This window comes from Myodes glareolus, chromosome 12 (assembly GCF_982192425.1).
Source record: "Myodes glareolus chromosome 12, mMyoGla1.1, whole genome shotgun sequence".
Lineage (NCBI taxonomy): Eukaryota > Metazoa > Chordata > Mammalia > Rodentia > Cricetidae > Myodes > Myodes glareolus.
The window spans coordinates 12,646,232-12,667,597 of record NC_142037.1 but is presented as its reverse complement, the minus strand read 5'-3'; the positions used below and the strand labels follow the sequence as shown (position 1 = coordinate 12,667,597).

Genomic DNA, 21,366 nt, shown 5'->3' with positions numbered 1-21,366 from the left:
GCAAAAGGAGACGCTTTTTCTTTTGCTGTTAATGTGGTGCCAGAGATAAACCCAGTTCCTTCCTTGCACTTAAATGTATAGCCTTGATTTCCAGAGGCAACCATTTGCGACTTTGGGTTTTTGAGACACTGTCTCATATATCCTATGTGGTCTCAAACTCACTATGCCATTGAGTGATCTTGCTGCCTCTACCTGACAAGTGCTGGGACTACAGACAACCAAACCCACCTGACTCCTAAAGACATGTTCAAACTCTGCCAAGCACGTTCCTATGATTTAAAGTGACTAGCCACTACACTGATTTTAGGTGCTGTGTACTCTGGGGACAGGCCAGGTGTAGGGACAGTAAGCAAACACCATTCGCAGGAAGCCTCCTGAAGTGCTATCACCATGCAGCACTGCTAGGTCGGCCTGCTCACCCTGCACTGCTAAAGGATGAGGTCCTTCCCGACACGCTGGCTCACTCGGCTGCTCTCCAGACCCCCCAACCACCCTCACAACCTCCCACAGCTGCTGGCAGACCTCCATGCCTAATTTAAAGGCATGACTCTCTTCTTCATCTCCCTCGAGGTTCTCAGCAACTGCTGGGAGTTCCCACTTGCCTCCTATTGTTTTCCTTTCTAACTCTAACAAGAGAGTCCTCAAGCTCCCTTCTAAGCCCACTTTAACTTGTTTTATTAATAAAACTAAGAACCCACAAAAGGGAACCCCAATTTCCTCAATAACGTAGAGACCGTGAAAGGACACTAAAGAAGTCCGGGTACTGCCACGGAGTCCATGAGAAAGCTGTGGTAACGGAGGGCTAGAGGGGCGGAAGAGGGGAGCAGGTTTTGAAGTTCACCACTGACAGCACCCACCCTGCAGAAGAAAGCTGGACTCTGGGAGAAGAGCTGTGACACTGGGAGGAACAAGAGCGAGGTCACTGTAACTTCTAAGATGCCCTTTTCAAAAGCACTGCAAATACACACAGGCCGCTCTGTGAAAACCTCAGAATGTTCTCTCAAGGTATAATATTTTCAATGCAAAATAAATCTTTAAGTGGGTAGGATCCACATGCAATTCAATGAGGACCCTGAATTTTTGCTGTTGTTGTTTTGTTTTTGCTTTTTGAGATAGGATTTCTCTGTGTAGCCCTGGCTGTCCTGGAACTCATTCTGTAGACCAGGTTGGTCTCGAACTCACAAAAATCCACCTGCCTCTGACTCTGATTGCTGGGACTAACAGTGTGTGCTGCCAAGCTGCCTAGCCGAGGGCTTGAATTTTAAATTGTGCTTTTCTTTGAAAGTTCTTGTAGGATGCAGTTCTTTGTAAGTGTAGGGTAAAAGAGACAACTGGACCAGGAAATCAACCAATCACTAAGCACCTTGACTCTGAACCCAGAGTCAGAGAAAGAAACACCCCCTGTATTTGAGGCCTGGGCCAGGGAGAGAAACATCTTTATCCCTGAACCCATGTGTCCTGGCTTTGAAACTAGTGTCAAAAAAACACACTTTGTCCCTAGAATCAGAGCCAGAGAAAGAAATGTGCCCTGGTCCTAAGATTAGAGTTAAAAAGCTAAAAAAGGACCAGAGAGAAACACAGTTTGGTCATGAAGTCAGAGCTATCTCTGCCCCTGACCAGCTAAACTGACCAATCCCCCTTCTCCCTGGGAAAACTCTGCCCCTAAGAAGCCCTATATAAGCCTCTCCAAGGCTTCAGTTGAGAGCTGCCTTAAAGTGGGAGAGGCAGCCACTCTCCTGGATTCCTCCTTCCCAAATAAATCTCTTTCTCAAAGGAGTCTTGAGTTACTACCGCCATTCGCTGGTACAAAGCAGAAGAACCTGGTTGGGACGTCCCTTAGGGGACTGAGCTGAAAAACCTTGCTGAGACGCTTTCTAGGGGACCTCAGCAAGGCGGAGCAAAACAGAAGAACCTTGCTAGGACGCTCCTTAAGGGGGCTGAGCAAGGCCACCAGAGGAAAAGCAACAACTTTTCGCCAGACCAGAGCAGGAGTTAGCTACATTTCTGCAGGGGGCTTCCCTTAGCAGAGTGTTAGCAGAAGAAACATCTTGGGAGGGAGAAGAAGCAGATAGCTCTGCTAGAAGCTCCAGCTGTAGCGGCTTTCCAGAAGAGCAGGATCCCTATATCCTGTGGGGAGACCACCCCCCACTGCACTCCAGCTTCAGGAAGCCTGGCTTCCCAATAGTCAGGACACCTTTCCTCCAGAGCTGAGCTGTCTTATTGCAGCTCTAGCCTCTAGAAGTGTCCTATGGCAGCTCAACAGCCCCCCAGCTGTCCTATTATGGCTTAAGTCAGGATATCCCAATACCACTACTGAACCACATTCCCCTGCAGTAAATACTATTTAATGTATTTTATTCTTGAAATAAGAATTTTAGCTAATCAAATTACAGAATGTAAAGATTATTACAAGTATGTTCAAAATATACTTTTGAAAACTGCTGAGAATATCTAGGAATGATGACCAATGTCTCTGAATCTCAGAGTAACATTTCAGAGTTGAAAACACTGACAAGTTTGTTTTGTTTCTATTTGTATGCTACAATTCTAAATTGTAGCATGATGATGAATAAATATATTGTTTAACTGTTTTTGGCTAAAAAAATTTTAAAAATTAAAAAAAATTCTGTGACTGGTTACACTAACAGTAAAGATTCATGAATCACTCTCCTTAATTAACTAGGATGAAGGAGGGGAGGATTAGAATGCATTGATCTAGAATATCAATTTGTATTAATTCATAAATAAAATTTAGGAACAACCAAAAAGAAGCTTCTTCTGAAAACAGAGCAGGTGCCTTGGGGTTAGGGCTAGAATCATAATGTGATTCTCCAACATCTATCAAAGTGTCTAAAAGCAAATCCTGGGTTCCTCACTCTTGAGTAGAGCCTGGGGCCAGAGGAGAAAAGCCCCCTAGGAGATCCCAGATACAGTTGGATACTCTGCTGAGCCCTATCAAAAATTTAATATTCATCTTCAAAGAAGGAAAAAGAACAAAAAATGTGCCAAAATACAAGCAAGAGCTCACTCCTCACCAGCCACTCCTCAGAAGAGAAGTCAGCCGTGACTGCCCTGACAGCTCCTGCAAAGTCTCCTGACTGCACTGTCTCGTTGGGTGGGGGCTGACACCCATGCGGGCCTGCAGCTCCTGATTCTCCTGCCTCGGCCTCCCAAGTTCTGGGGTTACAGGGATGCCACAACTCTGCCGGATTTCTCATTTACCTCATTATTTTTTAAACAAGATATTACTGAGGCAAAACACATTTACTTTAAACCAACTCTCTAAAAGCTTATGGGTTTGTTTTTTTTTTAATGTGCTTATAGAAATAACATAATGGAACCAAGAGAAACACAAGGGGTAAAGAAAACAGATATAACCAGTATTTCCTAGGCTTGTGGACACTCTTCAAGTGTCAGGTATCACTACTTACAAGCTTTCAGATCACCACAGGTGAAACAGGGAGCCGACGCACTGCAGAGTCACAAGTTACTCCTAGACCAGTGACCATAACGCACATCAATACTTTTGTACCAGCAGATTCTAACCAAAACACTGTTAAGGGATTAAAAACCAATATATCTCAAATCTTTTAGATGAAAGTAAACGTAATTATGTTTTGGGAACTACTGTTTAACAAAAAGAGAATAAGGTATCAAACTCATATATTTAAGTATATGATTTAATGAGTAATTAAGTTGATAACTAGATGTTATATGGTATTATTTTAACTATTCCAGTGATAGCCTTAAGTATTATAAAAAGAAGTTAGCCAAGAACATCTTGGGATTTTCTTATTGGGAAAAATTTTAATTTTTGCCTTGCAATTATGGTAAAGTAGATAAAACATTAACTAATGTTAAGAAGGAAATAAGTACTACGCCTCATAAACCAAACTAGAAAGAGCATTCCATTGTGAATAGAATTAAATATTCATGAAAGTACTTTGGACCAAAACTTCTTCCTTATTGTCTGGAGACAAGGATTCACTGAGTTGCCCAGGCTAAATTTGCTGTGACCTAGGCAGCCCTCTAAGAATGACACTTCTGCATCAACACTCTGAAGAGCTTGACTTACAGGCTTGCACCCCCACACCACCATACCTAGCTAAAATTATTTTAATTTACTTAAAAATAACAACAACCAGGCTGGAGAGATGGCTCAGTGGTTAAGAGCACTGGCTGCTCTTCCAGAGATCCTGAGTTTAATTCCCAACAACCACATGGTGGCTCACAACCATCTACAGTGAGATCTGGTGCCCTCTACTGGAGTGCAGGCATACACACTGGCAGAATGTTGTAAGCATAATAAATAAATCTTAAACAAACAAACAAACATTTATACATTTATTTTGTATGTATGCTGGGCAAGATGGACTTGTGGAAGTCGGAGGAAAATTTATAGGAGTTGATTCTGCCCTTCCACCACATGGGTTCTTGGGATCAAATTCAGATCACCAGACTTGCACGTCTTCACCCAAAAGCCATCTCACCAGCCCTACCTTTTGTTTGTAATCAAGGTTGCCTGTTATGTGTTGGCGTGAATTAGCCAAATAGTCTTACACAACGTATCATAAATCTGACACAACCTTCTGCACAGACGTCAACTCCCTTCTCTCCCGATTTTAGTTGTTTCTGTCGAGACAATGTCTCGCTGTGTATTCCAGGCTGGTCTCAAATTCAGAGATCTGTCTACCTCTGCTTTCCAAGCACTGGGATTAAAAGGTGTGAGCCACCACTCCGGGCCTTTGGTTCTTTTCTTGAGTGAGTATTTTCTTCCATGCTTGTAAGCAATATTCAAATGCTATTTTTCAATGTTTTCCACTTTTCTGCATGTGTTTAGCGCACCCTATTAACGTCCTTCTATGAAGGATGGTGACATTCACAACCACCTCTACTCCATGCACATATTCACACTGTTCACCAACCCCATCCTCTCACTAGAAAGCCTCACTTGGATGTTATCAATGCACAGTATTTAGGCTACTAACATCATGTAAGCTATTTATGGCTGAATAAAAAGTTGTGATAGCCAACACATACAAAGTGCTGTGATACGCACTTTTTGTGTGTGTGTGTGTGTGTTTTTTGTTTTGTTTTTCAAGCCAGAATTTTTCTGTAGCTTTGGAGCCTGTCCTGGAACTAGCTCTTGTAGACCAGGCTGACCTTGAACTCACATAGATCCGCCTGCCTCTGCTTCCCGAGTGCTGGGGTCAAAGGTGTGCACCACCATCGCCCGGCTGTGCTACCCACTCTTAACAACATATAACTCACATAGTGCTTACAACAACCTTAAGTCACGGGCATTATTTCTATCTGCATTTTTAACAGGCTTATCGCATCGCTTTTCCTTTCATGTACAACTTGTTCCTAGAGTTAATATTTTATTCTCCTCATGTCTTTTCTGTTGGAATGATACCTGATAAAAAGAATACAAGGTGATAATCTTTGGGGGTCACCTACAAGTGAACATGCAAACGTCATGACTTCCATGTAACCTATTTTAACATGTAAGTGTCATCACTTCCATGTGACCTATTCTCAGCACAGTAATTCCAAACCTTCCCTCATCCAATGCTACTCAATTGTATCCAGGATTCCTACTCGATTTTGCCTTTCTAGAGAACAACTGTCCACCATGCTAAAACAGACAGGAGGGTTTGGGGAGAAGGGTTACCACTCTGTACATACTGACACTGAGACTGGAGGATCTGTTTGCTCACTAAACCAAATCTACTGTTGTCAGCCCCACTTTGGGAGTGCTTAATGCTACTAAATTCTGACTCTTTAGGGATCTAGTCGTGCAAGTTGGCTTGTACCTCGGCTCTCCACCACTGCAGTATTAAGATTCCACTTGCTGAAAACCTAATTTAAAATAATCTTTCTGTATTTTAATCTGCAAAGCTTTATTTCTAGCATGACTTCAGCTGTCCTCTTCGCCCTGTGTGATTCTTCATTTAAAGTTATTTACTCGAAGCCAGCCTGGCCTACAGAGAGAGTGTCAGGACAGTCAAAGCTACAGAGAATCCCTGTCTCGAAAGAAACCCCCCCTATTAAAAAAGTTAATTAGTTTTAATAGGGTTTTCAGGAGGAGGAGCATTTATTTTGCAACCTACAAATGGAAGGCTACACCAAGACCTGAAATATGAAAAGGCACGCTTGCCAAGGAAGGTGGGTGAACAAAAACCAGGAGATATAAACAAGGTCGCCAGCTCAGAGCAGGCTGGGAGCTCAGAGGTGAAGCTTTAAGAGCGGAGCTAATTCGGGGCAGAAAAGGTTGATAAGCCAGTTGAGACCCATCTCGGTAATTAAATTTTATTTTTATTATTATTTATTTATTTACTTATTTTGTTTGCTGTTTTTCAAGACAGGGCTTCTCTGCATATCCCTGGCTATCCTGGAACTCACTGTGTAGCCCAGGCTGGCCTCAAACGCACAGAGATCTGCCTGCCTCTGCCTCCCGAGTGCTGGGATTAAAGTTGTGCGCCACCAACATCAGACTCAGTTATTAAATGTTAAGTTTTACTTCTAAAACATTTCTCTAACAATTCTCATACAAAATGCAAGAGTAGTATTTTACGAAAAAAATTACGAATAAAAAAGAAAAAACAAGAAAATCATTTAGAAAAGCATTTAATGGAGGAAACAAAGCTTCCTTGTGAAATATATGAGAAATTCAGGTTGAACAGATGTAAATAGCTTTATTACTGATGATTACTGAATATCTACGATAGAAACAAAAACTGTAATATCAGAAGAAAATAAGGCAGTTTACTCTATTTTCTAAATTCACAGAGCTGCAGAAACACTTGGAAAAAGCGTTCCAGCACACTACACATTACCTTACTGCTGGGCACCTTGCCACTGAGGTCACAAACATTCTCCAGGATCCCAAGGTTCCCTTCCACATCAGTGTAACAGATTCGACTACGGGTGGGATGCCAGGCCAGGCCACAAACTGCATAACCTTTCTCGTGTTTCACCCTAAAAATGAAAAAGTAGGCTCTTTTAAAGTCACAGTCACTGGACTAGAGAATGTGATTCAGTAGTGGAGCCTTGCCTAGCAAGCATTCAATCTTCAGCACCATTCAAAAACAAATAAAAACTACATTTCTTTACTTTCTAGGTAAATTTGAACATTAAAAAAAAAAAATCACACAGTACTGGAGGTGGTTCAGTGTGTAAGGACTCTTGACCCCAAGCCCGAGCTCACGATGGCGCGAGCACTGACTCACGCACTGTCTCCCGAGCTCTACAGCACACCGCAACACGCGTGCTCTCCAGTGTGCACACACACACACACACACACACACCATGAGTAAGGAAATACTTTAAAAGCTAAATGCTTTTCATCATCTAACAGCTACTTTCATTTTGATTAACAGTCAAAATGGGCAAATATTTTCTAATAAAACAAAAACAATAAATTGTACCTTTCCATGCAGTCTTTGGTTTCCACATTCCAAACTACAATTAAGCCATTAATAGTACCTGCAGCCAAATACTGCCCACAGGGAGACCAGGCAACTATATTGAGTGTCTACAAAGAAACAGTTAATAATGTATATTTAGAAACTACCCACTTTATTACCCCCAAATAGCTTTAAATCTCTAGTCTATACTATTCTAATTACATTTTAAATGGCAACAAAGTATACTTATTTTTAACCCTTTTAAATAATCTTCAGTTATTAGCATATGTTGTTTTGCTAGCCAAGAAGAAATTAGTACCTTCCTAATTCTTAACAATGAAATATAACAATATAAAACAATGTTAACATCCTGAAAAGAGAAAAAAAAAATTCCCTCTAAGATTCACCACAAAATTAAGACAACAGTAAATGAGGTGAACCTTAGCAAGCCACTGTTGCTACCCTAAGCCTTGAACTGCAAAAACATATATAAGTATAAATAGTGAATGAATATAGATCAGTAATTTTTTTGACCTAAAATTTGAGAGGAATGAAGAAATGAAAGACAGAGACAGAATAAGAAAAATAACAAGGTTGGAAAGGTGGTTCAGTGGTTAGGAGCACTGGCTGCTTTAGAAGAGGACCAGGTTCAGCAGTGCCAGGGGTTCACACCCTCTTCTGGTCTCCTCAGGCACCAGGCAAATTCACAGTCCACTTATACACAGGCAAAAAACAAAAAAACAAAAAACAAAAAATAAAAAACAAACCATACACTTAAAGAAGAATAAACTTAGCCAGGCGTGGTGGCAGACATTTCTAATCCCAGTGAGACTGAGGCGGGTAGATTTCTTTTCTTTTCTTTGTGTTTTATTTTGAGACAAGGTTTCTCTGTAGCTTTGGAACCTGTCCTGGAACTAGCTCTTGTAGAACAAGCTGGCCTCGAACTCACAGAGATCCGCCTGCCTCTGCCTCTTGAGTGTTGGGATTAAAGGTGTGTGCCACCACCGCCTGGTGAGGTGAGTAGATTTCTATAAATTAAATGCCAGCCTGGTCTGCATAGAGAACTCAAGGCCAGAAAGGGCTATGTGGTGAGACCTTGTGGCGGTTTTAAAGAAACCGCCCCCAAAGTGAGTGGAACTACTTAGTTTGGTCTTGTTGGAGGAAGTGTGTCACTGTGGAGGCGGGCTTTGTGGTCTCAAATATACTCAAACCACGCCCAGTAAGACAGATCACTTCCTGCGAGTCAAGATGTAGGACTCTCAGTGACTTCTCCAGCACCATGTCTCCTGCACGCCACCATGCTGCACCAGGATGATAATGAACTAAACTGAAAATGTGAGCCACCCCAATTAAATGTTTTCCTTTGTAAGAGTGGCTGTGGTCATGGTCTCATCACATCAACAGAAACCCTAACTAAGGCAGGTCCTGCCTAAAAATAAATAAATCTAAAAAAAAAAAAAAAAAAGCCCTAACAATCTTTCATCAACTAAAGTTCTAGAGACTAGATTCACAAGTCTTTTTTAAACTTACAATAAAAATTCAAGAATAATATCAAACTAAGGGTAACTTTACTTTCTATAAATTTATTTCTTTTATTTATATATCCATTTATTTATTTTTTATGTGTATGGGGATTTTGCCTGAATGTTTGCCTGTGTACCACAAAAGGGCATCAGATACCCTGAAACTACAGTTTCTTATGGTTGTGAGCCGCCACGTAGGTGCTGGGAGTCAAGCCTAGGTGCTCTGAAAGCAGCCAGTGATCGTAAGCCCTGAGTCATCTCCCCAGCCCACACGCTTCCTCTGACAACTGTCTTAGCAAAGCATGCATTCAATTCTTGCTATAGTTACTGTTCCACGTGTCACTTACAAACCCACCTGAGAGATAGAACTATCTGAAAGATCAAATGGATTAGTCCAAGTTTCTCTCTTGTACAGCTTAACAGATTTTTCCACGGGAACTGCTAATAACTATTGGGAAAGACAAACAAAGTTACATAAATTCAATTTTCAGAGTTAATTGCAAAGCTCATCTAGGTAAACTCACAAGACATAAGAGCAAATTTGAATTTAAACCCTACTAACAAAACTCAAAATAAATGACATGATTTGAAATTTTGGTAAGAAAAAATAAAAACGAGTGACCATCCATCTATTACTTTCAATGAAAAACAAAGCAATATTATAGGAGCTACTGCATATAATAAATACCAAGCTTGTATGAGTGAGAGAGAGCAAGCCACCTTGGTGCACACAGAGAGACCAGAGGACAGCCTGTAGGAGTCTGTTCTCTTCTTCCACCTAGTTAGGTTCTGTGGTTCAAACTCAGGCTGTCGGGCTTGTCAGCAAGTACCTTTATCCATAAAGGCATCCCACTGGCCTCTGCCTCCTGAGTGTTGGAATGAAAGATGTGTGCCACCATAGGGGGGAAAAAAAAAGCTAGTCTATTTCTAAAGACTAACTTTCTTATATTTTTTTTAAGATTGATTTTATTTTATTGAATGTATACTTTGCCTGTTTTCATGTGTGTGCCACTCACATGCCTGATGCCCATGGAGGCCAGAGGTAAGGGTCAGATGCCCTGGAACTGGAGTTACAGATGCCTGTTAACCACTCTGTAGCTGCCGGAAATTGAAGCTGGGTCCTCTGAGAGAACAGGCAGTGTTCTACATTGCTGAGCCATCTCTCCCGCCTCAGAATCTACCCTTCTTATATCTAAAAATCCATCTCATTTGTTGCTAGGAAATAAAGTTAGAGTCCTCAATTTTTTAATTTTTAAAGTTACATTTACATTTATTAATTTATTTTGTGTGTGTGCATGTACAGTAGCTGGTCTTCTCCTCCCAGGTGTGTCTAGAGGATCAAATTCAGGAAGTCAAACCTGGCAGCAAGAACCTTTACCTGTTGAGCATCTCATTGACTCTATAAAACTTGTAATGTCTTGAGAAGAAAATGAAATCAACTTCTTGTTTAGTATATTCTTCCAAAACACAGGCAAGTAGAAAAAAATAAAACCATGGAAGGTCTGGGAGATAGCTGAGTGAAGAATGTGCTTTAATTACACAAGGTCCAGGACTTAGGAAGAAAAACAACCACAGAAAACAGCACTATCTAAACACTGAAAAAACAAAAAGTGTACTGGTGGTGGTGGCGCACACCTTTAATCCCAGCACTCAGGTGGCAGAGGCAGGCAGATCTCTGTGAGTTCAAGGCCAACCTGGTCCACAAGGTGAGTTCCAGGACAGGCTCCAAAGCCACACAGAGAAATCCTGTCTCAACATCCCCCACCAAGAAAAAAATAAATAAATAAAATAAAATAAAATAAAATAAAATAAAAATGAAGACCCCCAAACATCTATTTCTTTCCATATTTAAAAAAAGGTTAATAGAGTGAGACTGAACTGGGCGGTGGTGGTGCACACTCTTAATCCCAGCACTTGGGAGGCAGGGACAGGAGGATCTCTGTGATTTTTGAGGACAGCCATTTTACAGAGTGAGTTCTGGGACCACCAAGGCTATAAAGAGAAAACCTGTCTTGAAAAAAAAAAATTAAAATAAAAATAAAAAAATATTTTAAAAAGTGGGGCTGAAAAGAGAGTGCAGCAGTTAAGGGTATTAGCTGCTCTTGCAGAGCCCTGGGTTTGATTCCCAGAAGCTCACAGCAGTCTGTAACTCCTGCCCAAGGGGACCCAATGCCCTTTTCTGGTCCACTCAGCACCAGGCATACAAGTAAAACATGCAAATAAAGAAATTAATTAGTTAAAAATCTAACAACGTATTTTACTTTTAAATAGCATATAAGGTATTATATAATATCGTGGAATTACTATAAAAAATACTTTATGAGTTTGCAAGTCATCCTTCCATAGGGACCATTCAAAATTCTCTGTATCACCCCAATTTTAGTAAATATGCTACCAAAGTAAATTTACACTCTTAACTGTCCACTCAGCTCACGGAGGCTAAGTGTGGTTATACACGCCTAGAACCCCAGCATTCAGAAAGAGGCAGAAGACTTCTGAATTCTGGACTACATAGCCCTGTGTCAAAGGAAAAATATCCTCAAGATCCAAAAGGAAGGGTCTGTCCTGAAAGTCTCTCCAAATCAGAACCAGTTCTACTCAAAATGGCAAATATAAGCAGACTACAAAAATTCATGAGCTGGGTGCATGTGAGCCTGTAATCCTAATACTCAGAGGCAGAAGCATGAGTTTAAGGTCTTCCCTAGCTACATAGCAAGCTTGATTATGAGCCTCTTTCCAAAATAAAACAAAGAATGCATTAAATATATATATATGCATGTGTGTGAATATATATTTAAGTATTCACGTATAGTGATGTCTTTATTAATAAGCATTAACAGTCTAGCTATAGCTACTACTTTGTCGTCTGATAGTTTGTACTTAATACATCTTAAAGTCTATTTCATAAGAACATGGAAGATAGTCCTCATTCTAACTGTTAGAGAGACTCTAACTTTCAGGACTATCAACATTTATCTAACCAGTTGCCTATAAATGAATTCCTAAGACAGCTGCAATCTCATACGATGGTATAATTTTGCTATACCTATACTGTAGTGCACAGGTATAAATATACTTATAGAATATGCCTAAGAGCAGCATGGAGTTTTTTATTCTGAGCAAGACTTCCATATCTCTTCAACACTGAAATAATCCTGTTTCAGAGTTGTTCCATTAAATGTTAATAGATAGGAAAATGTAAGAATAATTCATGGAAACATATAACTTGAAAAGCTCTGTCCTTTCACTTTTACAAGAGTCCAAGAGAGAGCATTCTTACTCTCTTGGCAAGTGTTATTGCTTGCAGAGTCATCTTGCCTGTCCGCACCCCAACTTTTCATATTCTTTTTAAAAATTGTCCGCTGTCCTCTCTACAAGCATGTTATGCCATGCATGCATACACCCAAACATCACATCCATATACACACAGTAAAATTTTTAAAAGTTAAAACGTTTCTTGAAGCATTTCAGTATTGATTATTTGACTTAGAGTTCTAAAATATATAATATAAATAAAATTATAATAAAAAACCCAAACTTCTCACATTAAAAATTAACAAGGACTGAAAGTGTCACTTACCTTCCCGGCTCCGGGCTGCCACGCGAGTCTGCAGATGGACCTGGCATTCACAACATCATTGCACTTCTGCAGGACTGGCCAACTAATAGCACATGTCTGTTTTTTAAAAAAGAAAATTTACTCCTCTTTATCAAAATTTCTCTCAAAATTGAGGTAAAACAGACTTAACAGTGGTGTCTTCCATTTGTTATGTCTTAGGAAAATGTAACTTAATACATTTTAACTGTCACAACTAATTACCTATTCTGCTTTAAGTCCTTCAGATCCACGAAGAGTACAAACTTTACACAGGAGCATTCTCTGTGCACATTAAACAAACATGACTCTCACAAATCAAAAAGCCCAGAAAAGGCCTTCAATAAATTAAACATGTCAACAAAAATAAATAAATCTTGAAAGGTCTGACATAAAATAGGAAGACATCAAAGTTATCAAAGTCAGAACTACTTTCTTCAAGACTTCAGGCAGGAACTGTGGTTACTGAGACCTACCTGTGAAGGATATTTCCCTTATCAGCCAGTATCTGTATGATCACAAACCCACTGATTGCCTCAGGGAGACCACACTATTCCCTCTGCCCAACCGGAGAGTGTTTTATAAAACTTGTACCAGACGTGGTTAGCAGAAGTTTAAGTTCTATGTCACTCTCCAAGTCAAGTGTGGCTTCTGTCTTATTTATTTCTCTATCAGCAACATCTAATACAAGGCCCCAGGCAGAGTAGCTATCCTCTAAATATATAATGAACTAATTGCCCCTTTTACTATGAGTTAGTGTAAAAGAAATTACTGTTCAACATATTTATGTATATATAAGATTATTCTGGAATAATGAAAGCAATGTTAAATGCTACTCAAAGGAACAGATTACAAAGATAAATAATTACTTGGATCAATAAGATATTATAACACCAAAAATATTATAGAAATGGGCAAAATGCTTTAAATGTAAATTTTCTAATTTACCTGATCAGAAACATTCCATACTCTGACAGTTCCATCACAACTAGATGATGCCTGCAGAAATAAACAATGTAATGTAATTTCTCTATAATTACAGTCATACCTCATAGAAACTGGTTCAATTGATTTAAAACAAGTCTTTGACCAATACGGTAAATATTTCTACCAATTCTCCCATAGCTTTAAACACACTGAAAAAAATGAAAAGGGAATGAAAGGATTACCAGAAAGATATCCTTAGGATCAAAAGACAGACTTAAAACAGGGGCATCGTGTCCTCTGAATGCTTGCTGCTGGCTGTTATCCATCACGTCCACAACTTTGACCAGAAAATCACTACAAACAGGTAAGAGGAATCACATGAGTAAATGACAATACTAGAGTCTCTCGTACGGCGTGGCTTGAGCATTTCAGGACAAGAGCAAATGCTGGAACACTGTTATAACAGAGTGTCACCCACATTCAGTAACTTGACCTTTCATGTTGTTCAATAAAAATGCTGAAAATACAGTCAAAACTTCTTACCTTGTTAAAATAAAAGCACTGCCTACGTGGCTTCTCTAGATACTTCTAAGGTGTTATTGCTAATCTAATTAACAGTTGCAACCATTTTAGAAAGTCCTAGCACATCCCACCTCAGAAATCCAACAAGTTATTTTTTGTTGTTTTTTTTCCCCCATAAGGAGAATTAAAAGATTCTTCAGAAGCCAGGTATGGTATGGTGGTGCACACCTTTAAACCCAGCAGAGGCCAGCCTGGTCTACAGAGGGAATTAGATTGCCAGAACTACACAGAGAAACCCTGTCTCAACAAACGAACTACGGGTGGGGGGGGGGGGGGAGGAAGAAAGGGGAGAGAAGGAGAGAGAGAGGGGGAGAAGGAGAGAGGGAGGGGAGGGAAGGAGAGGGGAGGGGAGGAGAGGAGAGAAAGAGGGGAGGGGAGAGAGAAAGATTGAGATTGACTCTGCAGAAATCTGGGTTTTGGTTCTACTTAAAATAATTTTTTAAATTTCTAACAAGTTATCACCTTCCTCTGATCCTTTTCAGCACTAAAGGCAATATATTTGTATTTTTTTAAATCACAAGTTTGTTCTCAAAATGCTTTATTAAAGACTTGGCAACAACAATAAAAGTGGACAGTACCCTAAAACTCTCACCCTTAGGAACCCTGTGTAGGAGCTGAACTCACCTGGACCCAGCAGCAATTTTAGTGCCGTCTCTATTGAAGACCACGTGGTTTGCATTTGTAGTGAAACGTGTTAATATGCCATCTGGAACTCCTTCAGGGAACGTGTAGACTTGGACAGTGTTGTTAGAAACTGCAGTGACCAACTTTCCGTTCTTAAAGAAAAATCAAAGTTAGCCATGCTGGCATAAGAAATCCAAGTCAGTTAGCAGTATCTTCATAATGAAAAATCCTGTAAAAATCGCAAAGCCTTAGAAATGTAGTTCGTGCCAAGAGAGAACTTATCAGTATACTATTTGCCTAAAGTATACACTAGTAAGAAAAATCTCCTAGCTTTAGAAAACTTAATTCTATCTTCACCAGCTAATCTTTAGCCTGTATTTTTTTTAATATGTTAAGAAAAATAGTTATATTTTAAAGGATGCCATGTATCATAAACATGAGGAGACTCAAAAGAGGTTATCAGAAAACAGTTTCAGTGCATAAGATGACATCAAAAGACAAAGCCACTGCAGCAGCCCCGTGGCTTCTGGGACAGGGTAGAGCCTCACAGACAAACAGCTGAGACGAGGGACATGGAAGCATGGATGGAGTCAGACCATGACAGCTGCAAGGCAGATAAGGAACCACTTCCCTTAGAGACCAGCAAGAGTCAGTTGGGCTGCCGCGTTAAATCTCGGGCTTCTTGCCTCCTGGACTGGGAAGCAACAGTGCTCTAGGTTTAAGCCACAAAGTTTGTGGTAAAATGTTACACAAGGGCCAGCAAACTAATATATAATCCTCATTTTGTTTACCTTCCTTATACACTTTTTAATAACACAATGCGTGATTATTACTGAAGATAAAAAAAAAAACACAATATAAAAGTGCCCTGGGCAAAAAGTTTTCTACTCATATAAAGTAATCTCTATTAATATTCAGGTTATGTCATTTTAACTTTTTCCTACGCCCATGAAATACATTTGTATATTTAAAACCTTTAAGAAGCATCACACTACACAGACATTTCTACAACTTTTCCCATTTTTCACTTATTACAAATACCTTTTCTGATGCAGATATACAAAAGCTATCCTGTTTTAATAGTTGCATATCTATTTTGTGGCTCTATCAAATATAAAACAAATTCTCTGAGAATTCCCTCAGTTGCTTGTAACTTTTGCTATTCCAGTGGTCCTGGGCTGTACTACATTTCAGTTGGTAGGATGCTTTCCTGGCATGCACAAAGCCCTGGCTTTGATCCCCTGCACTACATAAACCCAGCATGGTGCTGCAGCCCTATGATCCCACCACTTGATAGATGCAAACAGTTCAGGTTCAGAAGAACAGGAGTTCAAGGTCACCCTTGGCTACACAGTGAGTCCCAGGCCAGTCTTAACTGAAGAAGACCCTGTCTCAAGAAACAAACCATAGAAATGGGGGGTTGGGGAATAAAGAAAGATGCATGCAATATATTCAAAACTTCTTTAGGAAACATTTTCACTCTCAGACTTAGCAGTTAAAAGCAGTTACTGCTCTTCCAGAGGACCTGAATGTTTCAGGGTTCCCAGCATGCAAGGCAGCTTACAACCACCTGTAACTTCAGCCCCAAGGGACCTGGTACCCTCTGCTAGATTCTATGTGCAAGTGCAAACACACACATAATTTAAAAATAAATCTTTTTTAAAAAATAAAAAACTAAGTGCTTCCCCCAAAGATATGGTACAGAGCAAGGGAAATTAATATTTGTATACAATCTTTCACCCAAACATAAAAGTCACATCAAGTGGATTAAGTACCTTCAAGGCACATGAAAATGCCTTTTCTCCAACATTAATAGACTTGGGATCATCATCGTCCAAATCTTCCCACATCCTCACATCACCATCGCTTCCACAAGTCACAATAAAGCTGTGAAGGACATACAACATGAAAATGTCACCCAGTTTCAGGAATACTCTTTATGGAATGCTACTTTTATATATTCTGAAACAAATTATTAGTGAATACTTTTCTCATTTTTTTCAGATAAACATCAATAAAAGACTGCTAACTTCTCATTCTATAAAATGAAGATAAGTTTAATGTTCTCTACAGTTCTTCCTGGCATAAAATTATTCCTTGTAATAATGAAGAGAAAGATGAGAACATAATCTAAGAGATTATTTCCACATTGATCACCATCATATATATCCGCTGTACCAAGCAACTTATGGCACACACAAACTATAGCAAATGTTTGAGCTCAACTACCCCAAAATTATTAAAATAAATAACTAGATGCATCTGTTATAGCTTGTTTTTCAAATTTCTCATCTCCCAAGTGCTTTTGTTCATTTTTTAAAAATATTTTTTATTTATTCATTTATTTATTTATTGTGTATGCAGTGTTCTGCCTGCATATATGCCTTCAGGCCAGAAGAGGATACCAGATCTCATTACAGATGGTTGTGAGCCACCATGTGGTTGCTGGGAATTGAACTCAGAACCTCTGGAAGAGCAGTCAGTGCTCTTAACCACTGAGCCATCTCTTCAGCCCCGTTCTTTTTTCTTTTTTTTTTTTAAATGTCCTATGTGGATACATATAAAACTGCAAATTAACCAGGCAGTGGTGATGCATGCCTTTATTCCCAGCACTCAGGAGGCAGAGGCAGGTGGATCTCCATGAGTTTAAGGCCAGCCTGGTCTACAAAGCAAGTTTCAGGACAGCTAAAACTACAGAGAGAAACCCTGTCTCAAAAATCAAAAACAAACAAACAAACAAAAACAAAAACCAGCAAGTTACGTAAAAACAGTATAGGGCAAATGGACAAAAAAATATATAAATTAAAAAAAAAAAGAGGAAGGGAGGGAGAAAGGGGAGGAAGGGAAGAGATGAATAAGATGAATGTTTAGGAGAAAAGAATGATTAATTCCTAAACAGAAAAATCAGAAGGGGTTCATAAGAAAGTGTTTAGCCAGGGTAATAGCACTGACTATAATCTCAGTGTCTAGGAAGCAGAGTCGGTCTCAGCTACATATTAAGTTTGAGACCAGTCTGTGCTATATGACTTGTGTGGACATATGTGGCATGGCAGTTATGGGGGTAACCGAGTACTGTTTGGATTCAAGGTCTACTCCACAAAGGGGAACCCATTCGTGGTACAGTAAAGCCTTTCAGAAGTCCATACCATGTCTACCATACTTTGTGTTTTTCAATTCAATATGATGAAACTTCCTCCTGACACACCAGCTTCTCCTCTAATGACCTTGCCATCTACCTCACACTTCCACAGTCACAAGCTTAGACCATCTTTACCTCTACAATATTGAAACTGATTCATAATTTCAACTTCCACTGTCCTAATCACTTAACATTTTACCTTATTACCCTTAGCATTCCAACTCAAACAAGTAAAAAAATATTTTATATGATATGTCTGAGTCTTTAGTCTGCATGTAGTCTGTGCTCCATATGCCTGCCCGGTGTCCAAAGACTAGAAAAGGGCATCAAATCCCTTGGAACCAGAGTTGCAGATGGCTGTTAGCTACCATGTGGGTGCTGGGAAATAGATCTAAGCCCTCTGGAAGAGCAAGAAGTGCTACTAACCACTGAGACACCACTCTAGCCCCTCATACAATTTGTATTGTACTGAAAAACAGAATTATTTATTTGCTTGATTACCTACTTTTGAGACAGAATCTTATCATGTAACTCTGGTTGACCTGGAACTTACTGTGTGGACCAAGTTGGCCTCAAGCTCACAAATATCTGCCTGACTTTGCCCCAGTGCTGGATCAAAAGCATATACCATCATGCCCAGCCCAGAACCCAATTTATTGAGACGACCTTTTCTTTCTCACTCCCTTAAATTCTCAAATCCCTTCTAATCTGTCTTAGATCCCATGGTCTGTCACTAATATCTGTCTTCTTCTCATTGACCTTCTGGCCCTCCATCGTTCTGGTACCCATGACAACACTCCCAGGTTTGGTTAACCCATCTATTTACAAGTTTGCACTGTCAGAGCAGTTGAAGAATGCACATCCAGATTGTCTGTTCCCACTTTGGGTCCAGAGAAGTTTTAGTGTTAGTGCTGCCCTCAATCCAGCTGCGTTTCCCTAGTACATCCAACTCTTCCTCTCCCTAGACTGGTGGAGGAGGGTCTTCTGTCTATGTGTTACTTGGCTTTTTGATAGGGCAGAATTTAGATAGGTGGAGTAGAAAGAACAGAATGTTGGGAGAAAGAAAGCAGAGTCAGGCAGACGCCATGGCTCTTCTCTCCGAGATGGATGCTGGTTAGACTCACGCAGGTAAGCCACAGTCAAGTGGCGATACAGATTATTAAAAATGGGTTGAATCAATATGTGAGAGTTAGACAATAAGAGGCTAAAACTAATGGGCCAGGCAGTGTTTAAATGAATACAATTTGTGTGTAATTATTTCGCGTGTAAGCTAGCCGGGTGGGGGCCCGCGCTCCTCTTAGGCGGTTGGATGCGGCCCCGCTCCTCCTTTTAAAACACTAGACTCACACCAGCTCCTCTTCTTTCAAACAACTGCTTCCAGCTTTACTCAGAGAGCAAAAAAATCTATTGTTGAGCGCATTTACTCTCCATCCTACCTGCACTTCACTTGTGAATTTGACCATGTCCCCATCTCTCACCTACTCAGGATATCCAGTACTCATAAATCCCTCATTCTCTATACACATACATGTTGTAATCTCTCACCTTAAAAGTAAAAACCTTTCCTGACCCCACATGCCATCCAACTTCTCAAGAATGTCACTCACTAACTCCAACTCCTCCCCTTCCGTTCTCGACTCCAATCCAACACAGCTTTCAACTCTTTCTAGCCCACAAAACTTACACAAGATCATCAGTTTCCTCCGTGTGGCTTAATCTATTATTCTTTTTCAATTTGGTTCACCAAGAACACTTGTTACAGTAACTTCTTTTCTTCTCCTTGGCAGGGGATGTCCCTCCTCTACAACAATATCTAGTTTGGGGGCCTAGCCCTTGCACCCCTCTTCTCACTACAGTCATTCCTCTCTAGGTGACTTCATCTAAATTAATGCAGCAGATATCTGTACATAGGCTGACAATTCCATTCATGTTCCCAGTCGAGACTTCAATCCTCAACCCTGACAGACATCAAGCAAAGATACATCTATTTCTAACCCTGGCTCATTTTTCTGATTTCCAAATGTTCTCTTTACATTTCTAGTTGAACATCTGAAAGACTTCCTGTACTAACCTTGTCCAAATGATAATTGGTAATCTCTACTCCCTGTCCCCTCTAAACCATGCTCTTCAAGTGCCAGGTATTTCCAGCACCTACAAATGATGGCATAAGTCCCTCAACTGTAACATCCAGCTATGCAGACCTGATCAGACATCTTTCTCTGCCCTCAACCACTGACTCATCCTACTGATACCTGTCTTCTCCAGGCTGACCTCCACTCCAGTGCTCACTTCTGCTAGTCAGCTGATCAAAGCGCCTCCTACTAATTCATCCTCTACTCATCTTCTCTACGGATAGCTGCACTGTTTCAAACATTCAGGACCTTCCTGCTGTGAGGACAAAAACAAGGTTCTTATGTGTGGACATGCAAGTGTGTATGTATATTGTTTGCACGCCTGTGTTTATGTGTGTTCACATGTGTGTGTGTGTGTGTGTGCGCGGGGGCACAAGCATATGAAGGCCAGAGGTTAATGGCAGATGTTTTCTTCGATAGCTCTGACATACTGAGGCAGGGTCTCCCCTGAACCCGGAATTCATGAATTCAGCTAATCTAGCTAGCCTGCTTGCTCTGGGACTCTCCTGCCTCCACCTCCTAATCACTGGTATTACAGGCCCCCCTGAACTCTGGCTGGTCATCTCCCCACCCCCTCCAAACAAGATTAAAAGCAGAAGGCCTTGTAAAATAACAGTTTAAGAACGAAACAGAAGTCGGTTCGAAGTCAGCAAGTTAAAAAGAAAAGAGAAAGAAAGAGAACAAAGAGAAATAACATTACTAAGGCCAAAAGAGGATGCCATTGCTGACGGGATGAGCGATTTGGCAAGCAGTATGCAGTGAGCGAGCTCATAAAACGAACGTGACACCGGATGAAATTGTGGGTGGCGAGAAGACGCTCCTCTGGGGAAAGAATTTTAACTTTCCTGAGATCTAGAACTACCACGACAGTTGAAAGCAAACAAGTCTCAGGAAACCGACGCTCCTGTTTATCCCTGCCTCTCTCCCTCCGCATGGGCCATCATCGGCAGACATTCACACCTGGCTAGTTCTTTTTTTTTTTATTATTTCCCGAGACGCTTACCTTCCAGAATCATCAAAACAGACGTCGGTGTGTCCTTCCGTGTGCCCGTACCTCATGGGCTTCTGTGTGGCCGGCATCTTTCCCTTTGCCTACCTGAACCGTTTTGTAAGAACTGGTATTTTCGAGCGCTCTACGCGGTCCTATTTCCCTCACCCGAGGAGCAACGGCACGTCACGGCGGAGAGTCTATCACACCACCCGCTGAGGAAGTGACAAGCTTCTCTGCAGGCTCGGGCAAAGCGAGCAAGCAGCAGCGGGTGCAACAGCTTCGGGCTGAGGAAGGAGCAGTCTGCAGCGAGAAGCTTCCCGCGCTCGGGCGCGCTCGTCCTTGCGCATGCGCGGCCTGCCGCCCAGCGCAGGTCCCGACCGAGGTCGCCGGGTGCTGGCGTCAGCGGCGCGCCGCCGCAAAGCCTCGAGCGGTGGCTGGGGCGGT

General features: G+C 40.9%; 1 protein-coding gene and 1 non-coding gene across 3 annotated transcripts in view; both read right to left on the bottom strand.

Moving 5' to 3' along the window:
- Positions 1 to 21,230, bottom strand: part of Wdhd1 (WD repeat and HMG-box DNA binding protein 1) — a 42,484-nt gene extending 21,254 nt beyond the window's left edge. For both annotated transcript variants that reach the window (XM_087911984.1, XM_087911985.1), the window contains exons 1-9: positions 20,935 to 21,230; positions 16,436 to 16,547; positions 14,661 to 14,812; positions 13,697 to 13,808; positions 13,476 to 13,526; positions 12,513 to 12,608; positions 9,288 to 9,380; positions 7,431 to 7,537; positions 6,840 to 6,981 (exon numbers count right to left, since the gene is read on the bottom strand). In XM_087911984.1, coding sequence (XP_087768110.1) covers positions 6,840 to 6,981; positions 7,431 to 7,537; positions 9,288 to 9,380; positions 12,513 to 12,608; positions 13,476 to 13,526; positions 13,697 to 13,808; positions 14,661 to 14,812; positions 16,436 to 16,547; positions 20,935 to 21,011 — 942 coding nt within the window. In that variant the 5' untranslated portion in view covers positions 21,012 to 21,230. The remainder of the gene's footprint in view (positions 1 to 6,839; positions 6,982 to 7,430; positions 7,538 to 9,287; positions 9,381 to 12,512; positions 12,609 to 13,475; positions 13,527 to 13,696; positions 13,809 to 14,660; positions 14,813 to 16,435; positions 16,548 to 20,934) is intronic.
- On the bottom strand, positions 11,234 to 11,335 carry LOC146892223 (U6 spliceosomal RNA). Its single transcript, XR_015004929.1, has one exon. It is a non-coding gene; the product is annotated as a U6 spliceosomal RNA (small nuclear RNA).
- Positions 21,231 to 21,366: the final 136 nt, after the last annotated feature.